At 38.0% G+C, this 20,892-nt stretch overlaps 1 protein-coding gene and 2 non-coding genes across 3 annotated transcripts; 2 read left to right on the top strand and 1 right to left on the bottom strand.

The window, feature by feature from the left end:
• Positions 1-1,339: 1,339 nt before the first annotated feature.
• On the top strand, positions 1,340-1,410 carry Trnag-gcc (transfer RNA glycine (anticodon GCC)). Its single transcript has one exon. It is a non-coding gene; the product is annotated as a tRNA-Gly (tRNA).
• A 4,729-nt stretch (positions 1,411-6,139) lies between these two features.
• LOC140930807 (uncharacterized) lies at positions 6,140-10,717 on the bottom strand. Its single transcript, XM_073380521.1, has 3 exons — positions 10,588-10,717; positions 6,779-7,177; positions 6,140-6,514 (listed from the first exon to the last, which is right to left on the bottom strand). The coding sequence occupies exons 1-3, from the start codon at positions 10,696-10,698 to the stop codon at positions 6,158-6,160; spliced, it is 867 nt and encodes a 288-aa protein (XP_073236622.1). The 5' UTR covers positions 10,699-10,717; the 3' UTR covers positions 6,140-6,157.
• Positions 10,718-19,072: 8,355 nt separating this feature from the next.
• Trnag-gcc (transfer RNA glycine (anticodon GCC)) lies at positions 19,073-19,143 on the top strand. The gene has a single exon. It is a non-coding gene; the product is annotated as a tRNA-Gly (tRNA).
• The last annotated feature ends 1,749 nt before the right edge of the window (positions 19,144-20,892 follow it).

Here is a 20,892-nt window from a genome sequence, read left to right as displayed (position 1 = left end):
CATTATAGCCCAGTGCATATATGAGGGTACGTAAACGCATTCGGTACGACTACTTTCACACTATTCAGTTTTTTTAAAAGAGAGCTCATGTATGAAACATGAGTCTATGCAAATCATTTATGTCATATGACACTTGTGGCAAAGCCCGAAAGAGATAGCGCAAAGCACAGATATAAATAAGCTCATTGAATGTGTGCAAGTTTAATAATATATTCGATCGAATTACCCAGCCCGGTAAAATGATAAAAAAAAAACGATAGAAGGTTTACAATCCATTATTACATCTACAGTTCAAAAAATCTTGAGGACCGAATGTACAGGTTAGCAAACGATTGAAGGAGTACCTGTCTTAGAGTCCCTGTCGACTAATTTCTCCTACAGTACAGTAGTTTGTTTACAGCACCAGCCGTGGATCTTGAGTTCGCCATACTACTCTATGTGCGCTGCAAGTAACCTCTAATATCTTGGAGATTGCTCTTCTCCAAAAATTTTTGTTAAGTGTTTGAGACAGAGAAGCTGTAGTTGAATGAAATAGTACATTTTGTTTTCCTTAGAGTCCTGCTTCACTTTCTGTTTTTGCTCTCCTCCGTGTGCTGTTGTTTTTTCTGACTGTCTGCCATTGTGGATATCCCAAAGTACTCTGCGTTAAGTGAAGCAATAGTGAAACTGACCAGGGAAGGGATGGGGAAAATTGTAAATAACCCCCAAAACGCTCAAGTTAAGGTCGAAACCAACCAACTTAACTTCTAAAAACGCGTGGTAACCCCACTTTTTACCTTACCAAATGAAATTAATAAGCCTACTCAGCAAACGATCAATTTTTCGTTCGGGGAAAATGTCTTTTACACTATTTTTGAGGCAAACACGTGGAGAGGGGTAACTGCTGATAACTTCCCAGCTGTGCTGCGAAAGGATCGACGGAAAGGAAAAAGTAAAGAGAACTGGAGAGGACTTTCTTATTCCTCCTTTCCATTCGGCCCCTCGCGCATGTAAATCTCTTCCACTTTTCACTTTAGTAAGACACGGAAAGTAGAGAGTGATGACTGGGGAAAGGTCAAGTCTTCATCTGATCTGAAGGTGACCTCAAAATACGATTTGAAGGGAAAAGTCGTAATGTAAAGTTTCGATAAGTCGCGCCCCCCTCTTCATAAATTAAGTTAAAAATAAATCAAAACAAAACAAAAAACATGACACGACTGTTATACATGTAACACCAAGATGATGGAGCTCTTGCTCCGGGGTTATTTGATCAATTCTTTTCTACCTTTTTTTTGTTATTATGACCTGATGATAAATTCAACCAGAGTGCCACCATTAAGGAAATGAGTCGGTCAACAAGGCACTGGTGGTTCAGTGGTAGAATTCTCGCCTGCCACGCGGGAGGCCCGGGTTTGATTCCCGGCTAGTGCATTTCGTTTTAATATGGATTTCCTTATTTAATGTAGCCAAAAAGAACAGAAAGAATGAAATAGATTGAGCGACATAATAATAATAGGAAAGGGTGATTTCAGTTTTGTAACCCCTGTTCCCAGGGTGACCTTAGTACATGCCCCTCCTAACAGACTGTTTTAGTTTGTATGTTTACTTATGCTTTCACGTATACACGTGAATAAGATGGAATTTAAAAGAAACTGTACTGTTCTTTTACGTGTCACATGAACTTCGTTCCGAAAACAAAACATACAAGCTAAATAGATCTATTCAAGGAAGGTTCTTAACTTTTCGAACCAATAGTATGAAAGGAAATAATGTTGTCAGATCACAAACTTACTCTTCGTCGATTTGATAACCATAAACCCTAGTGACCGTTAGCCTTTATTGAGTAATATAGAGAATAAACTGATTTTTAAAATTATCACTTTGTTCTGAGGCTTAGTGGAATAAAACAAAATAAATGTATTATTCATCCCCGAACTTTGAATTGATTCCTAATCTTTTATTTCAGAAGTCTCAGAAACAAGAATGAATCTTAATACACCGAAATTGGTCTATTGCGGCACCAGGAGTAGCCTGCGGACACAGACGTATTTTTGGCCGTCGCTTCTCTCCAACCAAAAAGTAACGTCTGACTTGTGAACATATCCACCGCGCACGATCTTGAGAGAGATTCGCGAGTTAGCTCCTTAATGTTAAGAACTAAACTATGATTGGCTAATAAGGTTTTACATTACGGAGATCGTTTTGCCGGAGCACTGCTCAAGGATTCCGGAATTCCACTGACAATTAGAATCCAGAATCCAAGTGCCAGTGACAAAGACTGGAATCCAGTACCTGGAATCAGGAATCCACGGCGTGGAATCCAGAATCCAAGACTGTTTTGGACTCGATTACATGGGGCGATAGTCAACTGAATTAATGAACAGCGCGCCCAGGGAGAGAAACAGCAGATAACTAACAAAAAAAGCGAAATACTGTATCGTCATGAGGACTGAAATATTATTATTTTTACACAAAAAAAGAATAAAAAATTAGAAATCTCAATATCTAAAGTTTGTACAAACCGCGGGTTAAATACGCACAATGCTACTTAAAAGATGAAAACTACAGCTCTATATTTAACTCGACTGAAATGGCACGACACCTATCAATGACTGTGCTTTATCGTGAGACAAACTGCGGTTCAGTGACAAAAGATTGGTGACAGGCTGGTGAGAAAAATTCGGAGCGAATTTTATAAACTCTTGCAGACACGATCATAAAAGTTAAACAACAACAACAAGCCACTTAACGAAACGCACAGAAATCTAAAGGACTTGGCAAGGTAAGACTGCCTGCAAAGCATGCATTTTGATGGTGGCTTACACTCCGTATCGACTCCGTAGCAGGGGCGTTCATGCGATGTTTCCTAGTGCTTGAAACCAATAAATGTTTGTGCATACCTGACAAGTATTTCAAGTTTGAGGTGTTTTCATCGCTGCTGCGGTGAGGTGGTTGTATCTGAGTGAACTTCTAAAAATACAGAGAATCAAAAAATCGGTAAAATATTTCATCGTGGCCGTGAATGGCGAAATCAGCGCACTGTGATTATTGAAGTCAGTGCAACTTTCTCATCAGTTAAATCTGGCAAATATTGTACGGATGATTTCTTTATCTTTATTGCTTTATTTTTAATTTTATTACAAAATGTATCCTTTATGGTTGTAATATTTACATTCAGACTGAGTTTGTGTGAGTGGGTATTTATTTTTCTTTTCGGGACAACGGCATGAACTGTCAGATTTTAATGCAGTGACCTCTTAAAACCCTACCCTAGGCCCGTTTAAGTAGATCGTTATACAGTCATGTAAGTACTAAAACTTTAATTAGGATCTCGAAAGGGGTAGGGCTGGGAGGAACTTAAGACCTAAAAAATAGCTCATTTCAGTAAAATTATTCTTTACCCTTCTTTACTTTAAATTTCTTGATTCACTTATATTTCAAAAACTTGTTGACCTGTCTTTCAATTTTGAGATGATTCATTTTCCTTGCCTGTTTTAAACTAATCCCGCGAAATGCCTGACATTCCCCTCTGTTTTCCTTAGACAGTTAAATCAAGGTTACGCGACAACGGACACATCGAGGGCCGTCGGGAGCATTTTTAAACTATGCCATTCTAACTATTCTGAAGACTATATACTATCCTGGCCCCGGTTCCTGAAAGGCCGATTAGCGCTAATCCAGGAAAAAAAATGGGGTCTATTTTTGTATTTACCTTCCTATGCTTTGCTTAGAGTAACATTTTGTGCTATCATCACTGAATCTTGAAGTAAAGGCACAAAAGTATTTTGTAAGCTCGAGTAACTTGTTCTTAGACAAGAAAACCTTGCTTAAAATTTGGCTTAATCCTGGTTTAAACTTAACCACCTTTCGAGGAACCGGGCCCTGAAGACTATCTGCTTGATTTCGTCGTAAGCATTTTTACCCCCTTGGCTATGGACTGGATAATTTCCAATCAATATAAAACGATGCAGATTATACATTTCTCAACCGATTTAGCTTTCTGTCTAAGTGATTCGGCTGATAAGGAACAAAATTCACAGGGCAGATACCTGATTTTGGAAATTCTGACCAATCCTGTCAGTGTTACCAACAAAAAAAATCCTACTAACATTTTCTAGCAACGTCCACTGCTAATTTATATTTGATATTCACCCACCAGTCTTTTCTGAATTACACATAAAAACTAGCTACAGCGGCAATTAATGATTAAAATTCTCTGCATACTTATTAAGAGACACGTACAGAAGCACGTACAGAAATTACATGTCAGATGTTCCAATATTTGTACACATGTCACTGCCTACTATTTTGTATTTGAATAATACGCTCATTTCAGCTGCGGAGTTTTAGAAAGATACGAAAGAGTTAAAACTAGATTTGCTGAGTAGTGTAGAATTGCTACAATAACGCTCTGATGAAACTGAGTTCCGTTCTAAAGATAAATATCGGCTGTGACACACCTTGTTTTCTATTGTTTCTTACAGACCAAAAACTTTAAGGTCACCCAAAATTTTTGGCGTGCAACCACTTCTAGATTAGTAGTGTTCAGGTATCAGTTAAATTAGAATTGTTGATTCAGACGCCAGCTAAACAAGTACGGAGTGACGTGATCATTACCTCCCCTGAAGGTTGATCTCTTTCGTTGCCCGGCTTCTGTTTTCGAGGAGTAGTAGTTGAAGTAATGGACAGCGCGCGCAGGGACAGAAATAGAGAACTAACAAAACAATCGAAATCATACTGTATCGTCATAAGGACTGGAATATTATTATGCGTTAAATGCTATAATGTTAATTAATATCATTTTTGAAAGTGAACTAATCATCAGTTAATCTCGAATTTCTTCTCTTTTTTATTAGCTTCTTGTCCCTGGTTCGTAAAGGTCAGTTTCTATATTCACGTGCAGGCATTGAAGCCGGGAACTGAAAAAGGCGATGGAGTTAATTTATACATAATTTAACATCAAAATCATCAAGCTTTTGATAGTTTTAAAAGCTGTTGCTTCGTGTTTTGCCGTCTTTTAAATGTGCGTTGTAACTTTTTCCCTCTCGGCTACCACACACAAAAAAATATCCGTTTGGACCTTCTCAGGCCATGGCTCCAGAATGCCTTTTCGAAATGCCTTGGATGAAACCGGTTTGAAAAGAAAACAACCACAAAAAAAATGTCTAGCACCCACTAGGGTAACTTTCTCAAAATTCCCTCTGCTAATTTATAGCCTGCGTAACAAGAGGGTTTGGGCATGCGATAACGAATAGGGTGTGAAAGGGAAGTATGTTTCTAAAATTTCCTCGCATTCAGAGAAGCGGAAATTTGAACCTCATTTGGCTTTCAATAGAAGTAACAAACTAATATGTGTATATATATCTTGTTTTACTAAAAGCTTAATCTACATTTGAAGCCAACGCACTAACACAATTAAAAATAACAATAACAAAGCCTCTCTATTACAAGAAAGAGAGAAAAGTAAAGTCCTATTTTTTTTAACTGATATAACTGTGAATAGAAGAATATTAAAGTTTTGCTTAAACTATTTACTTCTTACCTTTTGCTCCAAAATTTACTTGTGGGCAATTTCTTCCTTATTTTTTTGCGTGTCTTGGAAATGGAGTATCATGATCACCACAATGGCGAAGTTTAGGTTTCCTTCTCCTCTTTTGTTCTAATCTCATTTCTTCCCAAATTTTCTTTCGATATCCACGATTAAAGCTACACCTCCTATATCGAACACGCATCAGTCACTCCGGGTTATTGTAAACGTTCAGAGTTGAAAAGTTCAAAACTCTGGTTTAAACTGCGTGACTGAGCGGAGAACTAACACTGCGTCTTAAACTACTTAGAGAGCGAAAAACTTTATTTTATTTTCTAGAAGGGTAGGATAGAGAAAATTTTCCAAAGGAAGCCACGGCCTTAGCGTAATATTAAAGGCATTTTTTTTTTTCAGATAAACGAAAAATTCTAAGTCAAAGAAAATGGTGAATCTCAAGAAATAGGATAACCTGAACTTGTTACAAAAAAAACTGATCATGATACAGTTTTTATCAGTAACATTTTTAATATGACTTTTCGAATTACACATGCAGAGACCTTGCAAACCTTTGACACTGGCGTTCGACGACTGTAGAAAAAACATCAAAATAAAAAAATAAATAAATAAAATCTCGTCAAAGAATGGGAAAGACTATGACTGGGGCCTAGATACTTCTTCAATCATTAACCGGGACACTGACTGCCAGCCGGTGTAAGCGTCACCAAGGGCGTGACCACCACTACACTTTCCTACCCATAATTCCACTCTAACTGCCCCTTGTGGAATGTTTTCACAGTATCCTTCAAATGACCGATGATGCAACAGATTGGGGTTCCCTGATGTCCAGTTGTTGTAAACAGCAGCCTCAATCGTCATTGGTCCACTACATTCGTTTCCATTGAACTTGAAATACCACCGATTACACTTAGTATCACCAGAGACCCGCATGTTTCCCTGGAATGAGACTTTGAGCGCTGAACCGGACTTAAATTTGTTAAAAGCACACTCCTGGAAAACAATCAAAATCTACTTAGTAACGCCTCTATTATTGTATTTATTTACTAAATGGGAAAGGAAATAATTATCAACTGATTCGGAGGTTAAACGGAGTGATGATCACGGGAAGGGGAAGGAGATTTATCTTCTCAGAGCAATTTATTTGACTCCAAATTAATTGCAGCAAAATCTTACATTTTCTTCCTTCTTCTATCGAATGAGATCGTGTACTTTTCTTGTGATCTATAGAAATCATTTAGCATATTTCTTGCTAACCTTAATCTTTCCGTTATCAGTATCGCTGTGTGATTTCCACACACATTGTTTCCAGTTGGTTTGTGGTACTACACTTGCTTGACTTGCTTTGGCGCTTTCTCCTTTCTCTCCTTTGTCTCCTTTTCTTCCTTGATTTCCCACAATGCCTTGCTCTCCTTTCATTCCCACAAGACCCGATTCACCTTTTGTTCCCGTAATTTCTGGCGGTCCGCTCTTCCCGGGAGGCCCTTCGCGCCCTCTGTCTCCTCTTGGACCTTGCACTCCTTGCGATCCCTTATCACCAATTTGTCCTTTTGGGCCTTCTCTTCCCTGGGGTCCCTGCGGCCCAGGCACGCCTGGCATTCCCGGCATGCCATTTGACCCTGGAATGCCTGGAAAACCATGACTCAAAGTAGATTTCTGAAAGTAAAGATGTGTAATTAAAAGAATAGCCATAGCATATCATAGCAGCAAACGGAGGTAATGTATTGAGAGATTAATTACCACAGTCGGGAATGAAAGCGTACGTTTTCATTTAGTAGTGATTAACGGTGGGAAGTTTTAATCCAAATTCATGAAAACCTATAATAATTCATGTGAAACAGGAAGTTTCAATAAATAACACAGCAGAAATTTTATATCAAGGATTATTTTAGTAAGGCTACCGTATATTGATAAAGAAAGCGGTCGGGACAAACGGTTTGGTGAACTCCCAGCTATCCCCCTAAGCAAGACAAAATAAAGAAAGAAGCAAAGAAAATAATAATAGTAATAATGATGATGATGATCACGGCATTGAACATCGTCGGCATGACATAGTGTTTTTAGATAAAAAGCAAGGATGGTGTCATATAATTGTTATAGTAAGTCCCTCAGGGAGCTACCCAAATGGTTAAAATATAATTGAAAAAGGAAAAGTCGGAAAAATGCAAGGATTTAAGAAGGGAAGTTGCTCGGCTAAGCACAGGTAGCCCAAGATCGAAATATGAGCATCGGCGAGCATCGGCATTGTTGCGTAACATTCAAAATATAAGGATTTGTATGGGAAAAAAAAAAAAAACCTATCTTGTTTCTGAAACCTACGGAAATGAAAGGATTGAAATAAAAAAAAACAGCTTACCTTACTTAAAATGTGTGTTACGTCTGTCCTGTGTGGTTCACGCGCCGATTTATGGCCGTTTTATGGGTTTTTATGTAAACTGTTTTCTCTCTATGTAAAGGTTTACCAAGGTTGGGCACTCCAGCGAAGCGGCGCGGCTGATCCGCTGAAGGAAAACGGCCATAAATTCGCTCCAACTGCTCCAATCGCCTCCAAATTCCGCCTTGGTGACACACGATAGTTCTCCTTTCCATTCGTTATCTTGTTTCAAGATGCCTTTGCACCGAGAGCGAATCAAAGGTCGCAATTCTCTGCAACCTTTCCTGTCTGAAGCCATCGACTGAACCTCGGCATGAACTCCGCGTTACCGTTGAAAGACAGCGAAACGGCCGGAGATTCAAATTATTCACTCTCGGGGTGGGAGACAGTCTCTTGCTCCCGTTGTTTTCTTTCTCAAGTATTGATTGGAGCAGTTGGAGCGAGTTTACGGCCGTTTTCCTTCGGTGGATCAGTCGAGCCGCTTCGCTGGAGTGCCCAACCTTGGTAAACCTTTATATAGAGAGAAAACCGTTCACATAAAGACCCATAAAACGGCCATAAATCGGCCCGTGGACCACACAGGAGAGACGTAACACACATTTTAAGTAAGGTAAGCTGTTTTTTATTTCAATCCTTTCATTTTCGTAGGTTACAGAAACGATTGGTTTTTTTCCCATACAAATCCTTATATTTTGAATGTTGCGCGACAATGCCGATGCTCGCCGATGCTCATATTTCGAGCTTGGGCTACCTGTGGGCTAAGGAATGTAAGTGCTTCAGAATTAAGTAATTGCTGGTTTTCAGTGTCACGCCATTTAAGGTGGCTGAACACATTTTGGCAGTTTGTGAGTATATATTATTTGCCAAATCATGGCAAGAGAAAGGTTGCAGCTCACAAGCTGAAACTTGGCAAGTGAAAAATACATTGATGAAAGATTTTGATTGACAGGTAAAATGTGACGTTTTCGTAGTTTCCATGGCAACATGAACGATTGAATACAACCTTTAAATTTCACTTTTGCTCAGTTTACATAAAGTTCGCTCATTAGATTTTCCTATAAACTTGCACGCAGCTTACTATTATTAATCATTACCATTTGAAACTTATTTGACCAAATCTTAACAGACAAGTTTTTAGATAATCAAGAATACAATTGTACTGTAATTATTAAATGTGTCACAAAATTCGTCTGTTCAACTGCCATTTTAAAGTTCTCATTATTTAAAACACGATAAAAGGAAAATTCTGCCAAATATCTCAAAATTTTAATGAGTAGATTTTGAGAAATCGTCTTCTCTGTACCACTGCTTTTTTCGCCGCCATGTTTGCTTGTCTAATTTAAAACGGCGCTGCCACGCGAGTTACCGCTGACCGCGCGCAAAACTGTGTTCAGCCACCTTAAAATACATAAAAAACAATCAAAACCGTTCAATAGATAAAGTCCAGAATCTTGGAAATGAAAGGAGGTAAATATGCAAAGACCGTCGCCAAAATTCAGGTCAGAGGAATATTTCATATACGAGATATCGGAAGAAATGTTTTAACCAGATTTATAGAGATTTGCATGGAGAAGCCATGCTGGTGCCCAACTGGATGAGCTCCAACATGGCGGACGGACACCAACAGAAACATCTGTTACCGAGTTTTCCTGCAAAAGCGTGAATTTATTCCTCGAGGAACTCCTAAACATTAAGTAATACTTTTTTCTTATACATGAACTATTTAGATAGCAAAATTCCCTGAAATAAGTAATTTTTTAAACCTAAAAAGACATATGCCGCGTCGCACAAAAGCTTATAAGAAATTCAAGCGGACTCTATCACAAAACAAAGAACCCTTTTGAAGCGAAATTTTTTCTGAAAATGAGTTTTCAGCTGCTCTAATACATCATAAAAGTAAAATCTCGGTAGGATCAATAGTTCTGTAAAATTTTAGTGACTTCACGAGAAAACCAACAATAGTTGGAACTTTGGTTATCGTGTCAAATGTAATTTCTTCAGACTAGGATAATTAAAGCTGGGTTAATGATAAAATAATGATAATGATGATGATGATGATGATGATGATGATGATGATGATGATGATGATAAAGATGATGATGATGATGATGATGATGATGATGATATAACCAAATAATAATGATTAAAATAAAAATAAAGAAAATAACGATAACAATAATAGCAATGATAATAATAATAATAACGATAAATTAATGATAAATTATTTAAACCAAAAAAAGCTAGGAATGGTAAAGGAATGGTTTTTAGTGGAAAGAGAAAATTCTTTTTAAAACAAAACTCAGTCTCCCCGCATTTTATTTTGCTGCTTGCCTTTACAAACAATGCAACCCTAAAAAAGAAATGCGTCACCCTCAATTCAATTGACATGAAACGGCCGTTAATCGATACCCGTCTATTATTCAGAAACTGCGAAATAAATTTTCTAAAACTGGGTAGTTCAGAACAAATCCGCAAGACTAACCTTTGGGGTAACAGAAAAATTGAGGTTTACGTTATTTATAAACTAAATAATAAATCGTAAAGCTCAGGAAGACCACGGTGCCTTATGGCGAAGCTGGCATTTTTAGTGTGCCAATATAAACTCCGTTGAAGACCTTTTTGATGCGATTTTGTTTTCCACCCACTGCCCGATACCAAAAATGTCAGCTAAAACAGAATAATTGTTTCATACCTCGCATAAATCTTTTAACTTTGCGGTCTTTTGTTGCTGAGGTGAGGTGGTTGTTCCCAGTGAACCGCCAGAAAAAGAGAAAACCAAGAAAACAGCGAAATACTGAACCATTATTAGAGCTCAAACAGAACACTGCGATTACTGAAATCAGTGCTACGTGCTCATCAGTTAAATAGTCAATATTAAGAATTTGTTTTTTTTCCTGTTTTAATGTTGCTGGTTACCTCTTTATTTCATTTCCTTTTATGGTAGAATTATTTGTTTGTTTTCCTTCTTGAACTATCTTCCCTTTTAATGCGAGTCGTTATACGTGTGCGGGTATAGTTTCATATATTTTTATATAATATATTTAAGTCACAAGCATAGCATTCACCTCATATCTTTTACCAACCATATCATTTACCTGTGCACGTTTCGTTTGAGTTCTATTTTTCTTTTGCAGTATACGTTTCAATGTTTCAGAACTTAGACATCGTACTGAAACAAATGCGTAATTTTAACCAATTGAAGTAACTTCGTTATGTGCACGATATTTGTTGCCTCATTTTTCTTGATAATGCCCTGTTTTCTTTTTTAGTTCTAACCCGCAAAAAATTTAAGGTTGCAACCTCTTGAAAGCACCCACTTTCAGGTGGTTGGTGCTTATTACTAAATTACAATTTTAATTTAGCGCCAGTCACGGAAGTTCCAACCTGCCAAAGTTGATGAGTAATATTCTTTGAAGATTCTGTTGCTAAGCATTTATCATAAGTCACGGTAATGAAGTCTTAGCAAAAAGAGAACATGGATAAGTAGCAACAAAACCAGTTAAAATCAAACATTATGTCAAGGCATAATCATATGTTATTTATGTCGATACAATGTAGTATGTCTTTGTTGTCTCGCTGCATAGTTTGTCATTCGATTCGTGTCAACCTAAGCTCTCTTTCAAGAGGCAATCAATTTCATCGCTCTCTCTTACTTTCATTCTCCCCTCCGTCCCCCTTTGCCATCTGTTGGGAGAAATTCTGGGCAATTATGATTTAGTTTTGCAATTGGGCGAATTTCTAGCCCCACCATTGCCGAAAATAACAAATTGTTTAGTATTATCGCTGTTAATTTAAATGCGTCTTTGTTTGACAGTCAGTTAAACTGCCACTCAGACAAGTGGCCAATTAATGCCATCACTCGAGTGTCATCTCCGTTGTGACGGCAATGAGAGCTACCCAAATTCCTACTAGGGAATCGGCATAAATACTTCCCCTTGATAAGGACAGAACCGTTATTCTGCATCTATCTACTGTCTACTATCACTGCCATGCCCTTTTCTTGAGTACAAATATTTTCAAAGTTTAACTGAGATTTCATCTTTGTTTTTTGTTAACGTGCTCTAAGTAGAGTTTAGTAATTTAATTACAAGAGCATCAAGACTTTGATAGCGCTGATAGCTGTTGTTTATTGCTGTTTTTACAGGAAGTTTCTATTTGCTAGCAAGCCAAAAATATCAAGTCGTGACCTTCTCATCATGTTTCCCCTGCTAAGTACTTTGGTCGTGTTTCTAAACAAGCTCGAACTTGGCTGTTGTTGCTTTGTTTTAAAATGCAGAGATAATAAGGACCAGCAAACTGGCCTGCGAGTAAAAGATACTCAAAGAGTAGCCGAGCTAGAGCAACTATAATTCCATCTTTGATAGAAGCAATTATACTAATGATAATTTATTTTAAACTAAGAAACAGAATTCCAGATCTTTTTTTCCTTTGTCTTTCTTTCTGTACGTTTTTAATCTTAGAAAATGGAAGGAATTTCAGGTCGTTCAGGAAATTTAACTGTGAGTAGAAATTTGTAAAATATAAGCTCTAGACAAAGGTTTTTACAGTTTCTTTAGAAAAGGAATACTATAAGTGTTTTAATTTTCCCGCCGACCAGCTGCTTTCGCTCTTTTTTTCGTCTATCAGAAATTCGCTCCAAAGAAGCTCCCTTCTTTCTCATTACCATTTAAATACGCGTGAATTCTTGCACTTTCCTTTTTCATAACGATGAAAGTGAATTTAAAGGGAAGAGTCCATAAGTAAAGCTTAGATAGCCCGCCATCACACCAAAGCGTCCCTGACAAGGTTAGCGAGCTTACTCCTGGATTATTTGTTTACCCTTTTTTACCTTGCTTTTTTCTTTGTTTGTTTGTTTGTTTTCCTTTTTTCTTTTCACCGTAAAAACTCAACCACAATGCCTCTTTTAAGGCAACGAGTCAGTTTCTAATAGGGCACTGCTACCAATTCAGTGTTAGAATTCTCTCCTGCCACGCGGCAGGCCCGGGTTCGATTAAAAGCCAGTGCATCTACTTTTAAAGTTTAATGTGGATTAAAAAATAAATCATAATAATAATAAAAATAATAATACTAATAATAATGACAGAAAAGATTGTTATCGTCCAGTTATTTAGCTAATTTAGTCATAACAAGAGGTATAGAACAAAGGGTTTTTCACAGGTTGGGAGATCCGATGTACACTACATGAAGTAGGACAGTTGTTTTCGGCTTTTGTTTATCGCGTGTTTATGCAATCCCCCTCTACTATACTTGTGCTCTAATAAAATTATTGATCGGTATTCTCTTCTCCATCTTAACGACTTTTCTATATACCATGACGTAACCACTGAAGGCAGCAAAAAATAAAGCAGTTTAACCTGTTTGCATTCAAGTATTTGGGATCAGTTCTGGATCGCTGGTTTGATAGGATGGTTCTGACAAAAAAAAACACATAATTCGTTCGAAGAATCTGTCGCGTGTTACTTATCATTTTCTTCGTTTACTTATTTTCTTGTGTCTTCGATTCCTCTTATTTACAGCACGCTTCAGATAAAAGTTCCTAGAAACCACTTAGTTAAACATTTTCCCTTTTTCATTTGAAGTGGAGTTATTTAAACAAAAAAGAAGGTAAGAATTAGTCGATTAGTAGCTTTCTGTTGCTCTAAGGTCACTGTTTAAAGTGTTTAGCAGAAAAAGGTCACCCTTATTTTCATGGAATTTTATCACATTTTATCAAGAGTAAAGAGATATCTGAGGTAAGTTGGCTGTTCCCAGCGAATTCGCAGAAAAACATACATCAACAGGAGAGCGGAATGCTGACAGCAGTGTTTCGCGATCCGTGCTCTCTGCTCTTTTATTGGATAGCGAATATTGCTCAACTGCTGATTTGTAATTTTTAAGGCAGTCGTTACTAATTTGGTCCTTGTTCCTATTTCTTTCTCGAACAACTAAATATTTAATGCAGCCACCTATTAAATAATATCAGGCCCTTTTAAGTGGATAATCAGTACGTGTGAGTAGTCAACTAAAATTTTGGTCAACCTCCAGCTAAACAAGCCCAAAACATAGGTGTGGTTTCTATTTTTAATCTTTACACCATCAGATACGTTTCCCATTGACCCATGGACACGCACCTTTTGTTTGTTCTGGCCATATGACTAAAAAAATGCGTAATTTAAATAAAAGAGAATTTTAAGACGTCGATACCATGTTACATACAAGATAGTTGTTGCTTCGTTTTTATTGATTATGCTTTGTTCGAATTTGTTCTGTTTTTAACATGCCAACAATTGAAGATGACCTCAGTTAAATGTTTAGAGTGTTTCTACTTCTGCAAGGTCGGTGGTGTTAAGTATTAAATTAGAATTTTGATTCAGCGCCAGTAAGTTATGTCAAGTCCTTTAGATTGTTTTCTTTGATCATGATTTGAGGTAATCGGTGTTTAAGTTTTACATTCCTTGAAGGTTCATCTGTTCTGGTTTTTTTCTGTTGTTCAAATGTTTACGTTATTAGTATTGAACTCTGCTCTACGCAAGGACAGAAAACAGAGTGAATAACAAAACAAGAGAAGTACTGATACTCTTGAGCCGGCGATGCTTACGCTGAATTAACTTGCCTCCGCACACGTCATATTTTTCTATATTTGTATATTATTTTCTTAACGCACACGCGCACAACATTCATTCCGTACACACACACACACACACACACACACATAAAAACTACTTGGAAGGACAAACTTTTTAAACTTCTTTTGGAAGCCAAGGAAAGGAGGGAGACGCTCTTATTAGGACTAGGGCGTAGATACTTCTTCTATCATTATCCGGGACACTGACTCCCATCCGGTGTGAGTATCACCCAGGCGAAGCCACTGCACTGTCCTACCCATAATTCCACTCTAACCGCCCCTTGTGGGATGTTTTCACAAGTACCCCTTGAATGACCGATGATGATGCAGATTAGGGTTCCCTGATGACCAGTCGTTGTAAACAACAGCCTCAATCGTCATTGGTCCACTGCATTCGTTTCCATTAAATTTGAAACACCACCTATTACACTTAGAATAACCATGAACCCTCACGCTTCCGTGAAATGAGACCTTCAGCGCTGTATCCGACTTCAACTTTTTTAAAAGCACAGTCCTGGAAAGAAAAAAAAGGACATTTATAGGGCTGCAACTCTAGTGATGTTGAATAACACAGAAAATTAATGCCTTTAACGGGAATGAAAGCTGAGAGGAGGAAGAGATTAATAACCTCATTGCTGTTAAATTGCTTTTATCTTAGCAAAATTTTGAATTTTCAACCTCATTCTGCCGATTGAGATCATCTACCTCACTCACAAGAGTCCACTTAAAGCGCGTTTCTAGTTTACCTTAATCTTTCCGTTATCAGTAACGCTGTCTGATTTCCAACACATTGTTTCCATATCAAACTCATTGCCCACAAATGAGGACATTTGCTCTTCAGTGATCATTACATGGAGTGTATGCTACTGAGCGTACCATCACAAATAAACATGGGCGATCGACCGAAGCGAATGTCATGTCTTCTACGGCGTTTTGTGGAAGAATTCTGTCAGCTCTGCGAAAAAAAAGATCGAGAAAGTGGAACGAAAACGCAAAACAGACAGGGATTTGTATGTTGTTGAGGTTGTTGAAGTGGATACGACGCGAAAACAGCTAAAATCCATTTCGTGGGATTCAGTCACGAATACGATGAGTGGAGTGATCACGATAATAAAAGGAATTACTTTCCCTTCGTTCGCTTGGAAAAAATGTTTTTCCCCGAGGAAGGTTCGCTGGAGGATAGAGGCAACATTCACGGGCAATTGTATCGTTGCCTGATTCCTTCAATATCTTTTCAATTATGTGTGCAAGAGCAGATTCTCTGGTCTCCTCTTCGGCCTTTGAAATCGTATAAATTAAAAAGCTGCGGGAATAAATAGAAAAAACGAGGAATTATTAAATATCCGAAAATTTAGAAATCGAACTGGTTGAAAATATAATTAAGCTCCTTTTAAAATATTCATCATCACTTCAAATTACTTACTTGTTAATCTAGTAAGTATACGAAGGACCGTTTTACTGGCTGAATTTCTCAACATTTTCGCCTTGAAAATTGTCTTCAACTGCAGAAACCGTCACGGTACAAGCGAAGAGAAGAAAGAGAGCAAGATGAACCTTCGAAGTCATTTTGCCCCACTGAAATCTGCACGAATCCCAACAAATTACATATCAAAACGCTGCAAATTAATTCAACTCTTTGAATTTGGCGGTGCATTTATTATTCCGAGCATTCTCTGTCAATCCAGTCCAGTTTTTCTCCACCCGCTGCTTTCAAGACCGGTCACGCTTTTGTAAATTTACATCCAAACCGACGGGAAAAAAAAAACAAAAATGCCCCATCGAAATCTAAATAAAATAACCCAAGTTTTTCACCACTAGTAGCTTAGATAGCACTTAGTTCAATACCGGTGGTGCATTTGTGATAGATCTCCTACTTTGGAGAAGGAAAAGCAATATTCTGTAGAAAATAGCGTGTTTTCAGCTCTATTTTACCGGAAGTTGAGGCCACCTGATGTGGCATAGGGCAAATGTCGCAATGCGTTTGATATGAGTTGGTTTGTAGACTACACTTGCTTAACTTGCTTTGGCGCTTTCTCCTTTCTCTCCTTTGCTTCCTTTTCTTCCTTGATTTCCCACAATGCCTCGCTCTCCTTTCATTCCCACAAGTCCAGGTTCACCTTTTATCCCCATAATTCCTGATAGTTCTCTCTTCCCAGGAGGCCCTTCGCGCCCTCTGTCTCCTTTTGGACCCGGCATTCCTTGGGATCCCTTTTCACCGATCTGCCCTTTTGGACCTTCCCTTCCCTGGGGTCCTTGCGGTCCTGGAATGCCTGGCATTCCCGGCATGACATTTGATCCTGGAATGCCAGGAAAACCATGACCGAGTACAAATTTCTGAAAATGAAGATGAATTATCAGTTAAGTGAAGAGTTGAGAGAGAAGTGTATCTTAGATACAATAACCCGTAAAAAGTTTATGTTAGCTTTGAATGGAATTAAATTTATTGACAGAGATATTGCAGTCTCCCTTATTTTGGCGGCGAAATGAGAGTAACACTGTTTAGACTAAGAGCTAGACCAAATGAAAAGAAGAAGAAGATAATTGAAAGAACAGGCAGTTAGACCAAAAATTCAGACGTGTTAAACTACAGTGCAGATTCGGCTAACGCAATATCTTTAATTGACTAAAACAATAGGCGCAGAGAGATCAAGATAGGCTACCACAAAGCTAGTACTTTGACTGTTGCTCTAATCTTCGAGCAGGCTTGTTCCTCCGTTTTTTTTTTTTTTTTCCACGCGCTGCCCCTCACGAAGAAATGTCAACTAAAGCAAAATAATAATTCGATATCTCGCATAAATCTTTTATCTCGTTTTTTTGTTGCTGAGGCGGGCTGGTTGTTCCTTGTGAACCTCCAGAAATACAGAGAATCAGGAAAACAGCGAAATAATGAACCATTCTGAGAGCTGAACCAGAAGCCTGTGAACTGAGATCAGTGTTAGGTGCCACGTTCTTGTTAAAGTGGGCCGTTATACCTGCAAGTATTATTTCTATTCAATTTACCTCTTAACCACCACATGCTTTAATCCTCGTATGTGTGAAAATGCACGCACTGTTTGTTTTATTTTCTATTTTTAACACCCTTAAAGATTTGAGGTTGCAACCTCTAAGAAGTTCCCATTTTTTATTTTCCCATTCTCCGTTACCCGATTTCCCCGCCTGCTCGCTGCTCCCCATTATCCGTTGTTTAATTAATTCGTATGTGTTGGTTTCCTAAAGGCGCTAATCATCATCACTTTTCACCGAGATGGACTGGGTCAAGAGATGCAAATCCAATGATAAGGATCAATATGGCACATTTCTGAGCGTTTCTTAGGCCGAGTCGATCGAACAATGGCGTTTTCTGTTAACAAGAAGGGACGAATTTTTGTTGGCGGAAGGATAATCAATGAAAGTTCTTTCGGTTTCAGCCTCCTTAAGCTGCAAAACCATGATTCCTAAACAGTCAGCAATGAGAAAGTGCGATCACGTGAATTCATAACTACCTGACTCAACATCGTACGGCATAGTGTAAAAATCAACTGACACTTGCGTATCTATGAATTCAAGGTCATTAATTTCAATTAGAGGAAAAAGTTGGCCTTGGGTTGCGAGGCATTTTACAACTTTAGTAGTGAATGTTTATCAAATGCTCCGCTTTGTCCCGGTCGATCAGGGGACGGGGGGTTTTGAAGCGTAGGTTTAATTACATTGACTGAAGCATTACTAAAAAGGAGTCAGGTAGCTGATGGGAAATTTAAAAATACACTAAGACTTTTTCACAGGATTTGAAGATGATCCGAAAGTTACAGTTGAAGTTTATACTAGCCGCTAGCATACTGAGTTATCTCTGATAAGATAGCGGGCTTACTGATACATTGTTTTTTGTATACTTTTTTCTACAGTGTTTCCGCATTAGATAAATTCAACTATAATGCCCCCTTTACTCAGGTTCTCTTATTTGCTATTGCCTTTTTGAGGGTTTAATAAATGAACCTCAATTAGCTCTGGAATTCCTACAGATATTCTTAAAGCACAAATGGGCAGAAAGGGAAAAAGTGAAACAAAATTAAACCAAAACAGAGCAAACTCATTCTTTTTGAAAATTTCGTCATGATTTGCTTCAAACTTAAAGGAGGTGTGGCTAAAGTTAACACAAGTAAAGACTTGTTGCAAGTATAAAACTTATATTTTGCATGGACGGAATATGTTAATAAGACAATACATTGTATTTAGGTTGCCTGTTAAAGTCACTAAAACAAGCCCTCTCCAATTGCTTTTTAAGTGCGTACGCTCAAAAATTGTCTGCGCAAGATCACGTAACATGTCAACGGCGACAAAAAACAGAATAAATTCCTATTGAAAAAGTCTGAGCATTTTTCTCAGTTTGTCCTCGTCCGTTTTCTTATTGAAGCCTTCTGGCTGTGTATCTCCTCATAACAAAAATGTTAGCTGTGTTTATCTCCATTAAGTGAAAGAAAAAAATGGCAATTACTCTTCATTGAAATACTAAACAGGAAACAGGAAATAAAAAAGACTTCAGACGATGTAGTTACTTTAGGCACTGTTGGCTAATCATCAGCAAATATTCAACAAGGCACTGGTGGTTCAGTGGTAGAATTCTCGCCTGCCACGCGGGAGGCCCGGGTTCGATTCCCGGCCAGTGCATTTCTTTTTTATATAGGGCGATAAAATACAATGAAAATGACATGAACTGTAACAAGAAAGGATGCGCTTGAATGTATTTTTTGGCAATTGAGTGAGAAAAGAGTAAATCGGTTATTTAGTATTCGCCATTAGCACATCTCCGGTAAAACACCTTGTTTGCCCCCTCCCCCTTCCGTAGGAAACACAAGCATTGTTTTGAGACGACTATGTAATACCCCAGGAAAATTGGAAACAACGGTTTAACAAAATTTGGGGATGAAAACATGGTGTATTATGGGAGATGTGCAAATAGCGAATGATGGTATACTTCGTTCCCAGGGAGGAGTTTGGACAATTAATAATGCCCCTGCTATAATACAATAGAAGTGCCATTTCGCATCTGACGTGCATCGGTTCTTAAGAATTCGAACCAAAAGTTGTAATTTACAAAAAAAGGTGACAATGCCATGATAACCTTTTCACACAAATGGCTCTCTTATGTTGAATGAATCTTTCCGGCAGCGTAATAAGAGACACTAAACTTGAGTCTGGAAAAAAAATATTCCGTTTCAGGTAAAAAAAAAATCGCTCTAAGCTGGTATTTATAACAGTTTTTATTCACTGTGTCTTAAATTTAGCATCACTTTTCAAACCATATTAATATTATAGACTCAAGAAGCTAAATAGTTATGAAGCCATGCACGTGTCTTTGTTGTCGTCGTTGCTACCCAGGTCTGGTTTCACCGTGCACTTGTTAGACTAAGGCGGCTTTAACACTTGTTGCCATGCATACGGAATGTTATTCTCCCAGGGACAATAATGAGAAAACACCCTTTTTTATTACCCACGCCTAAGATTCGAGCACGGTCGCCACGGTGGCTAACAGGGGTGAAGACAAGAGTCTTACGATACCTGTTGGGACTGACGTATATGTATGCCTTCATTATACGCTCTCGGTAAAAAAAAAACAAAAACAAAAACAAAAAAGGAGCAAAAAAAAAAGGAGAAGAAATAAAAAAGAAACAGACAATCAAGAAACAATGAAACAAAACAAAGTAAAGATAAAACATCTTGATGTCACGCCTCTTGGCCAATCAGAGCGCGCGTACTATCTCAGATATTTTATAAAATATGTCTAGTACCATTCTCCACAGTTCCGATGAAGGTTCCAAGATACCCCTAGCTAAAAAGTTTACCTATTTATATTTGAGCCATGAATCAAGAACGAAAATGGAACTGAGGTTGTGTATTGGCTGGAAATGAGGTTGTGTATGTTTCCATGAATTTCATCATCACATTCTTGGCTCGATTCCCTTTAGCCTCTTTTTAGGAATTTGATTTGTTCCTCCTTAACCGATCGAAAAGAGGGCTGGACGCGCAGATTCGCGAAGGTCGATTTTTACCAGTCAGATCGTTGTCTGCCTATCAAATCGAGCAGGCCGCAAGAGCAATTTTTCTTCCCGGGAAGGTCAGTCAAAATTAGACCTGATCAGAGATAAATGAAGAAATTTGAACCTAATCCGGGTTTAATTCGGTGGAAGTAAATAAATAAATAAATAAATAAATAGCATGTGTATTAAAATTACATTTTACTGAAAGCCTTGCACATTGAAGCAAACTGAATGCACTAACAAATATCAGAGAAAAATCAGGAGATGACAAAGAACTCTATCAAAAGAAAAACAACGTTCCATTTCTTTTAACTGATCCAAAAGTGTCAATTAAAGATAACACAAGTTTAAACTTATTTAACTTCTTAACTATTGCTAG

Source organism: Porites lutea, chromosome 3, assembly GCF_958299795.1.
Source record: "Porites lutea chromosome 3, jaPorLute2.1, whole genome shotgun sequence".
Lineage (NCBI taxonomy): Eukaryota > Metazoa > Cnidaria > Anthozoa > Scleractinia > Poritidae > Porites > Porites lutea.
This window is presented reverse-complemented; position numbering and strand designations above follow the sequence as displayed.

Bases quoted from the DNA above. Each gene is read 5' to 3' on its own strand.
- LOC140930807 (XM_073380521.1), bottom strand. From the start codon at position 10,698: ATGGTTCAGTATTTCGCTGTTTTCTTGGTTTTCTCTTTTTCTGGCGGT. The intron at 7,178-10,587 runs GTATGAAACAAT...CTTTACTTTCAG, and splicing joins AGTTAAAAGATTTATGCGAG to AAATCTACTTTGAGTCATGG. The intron at 6,515-6,778 runs GTTAGCAAGAAA...ATTGTTTTCCAG, and splicing joins CTGATAACGGAAAGATTAAG to GAGTGTGCTTTTAACAAATT.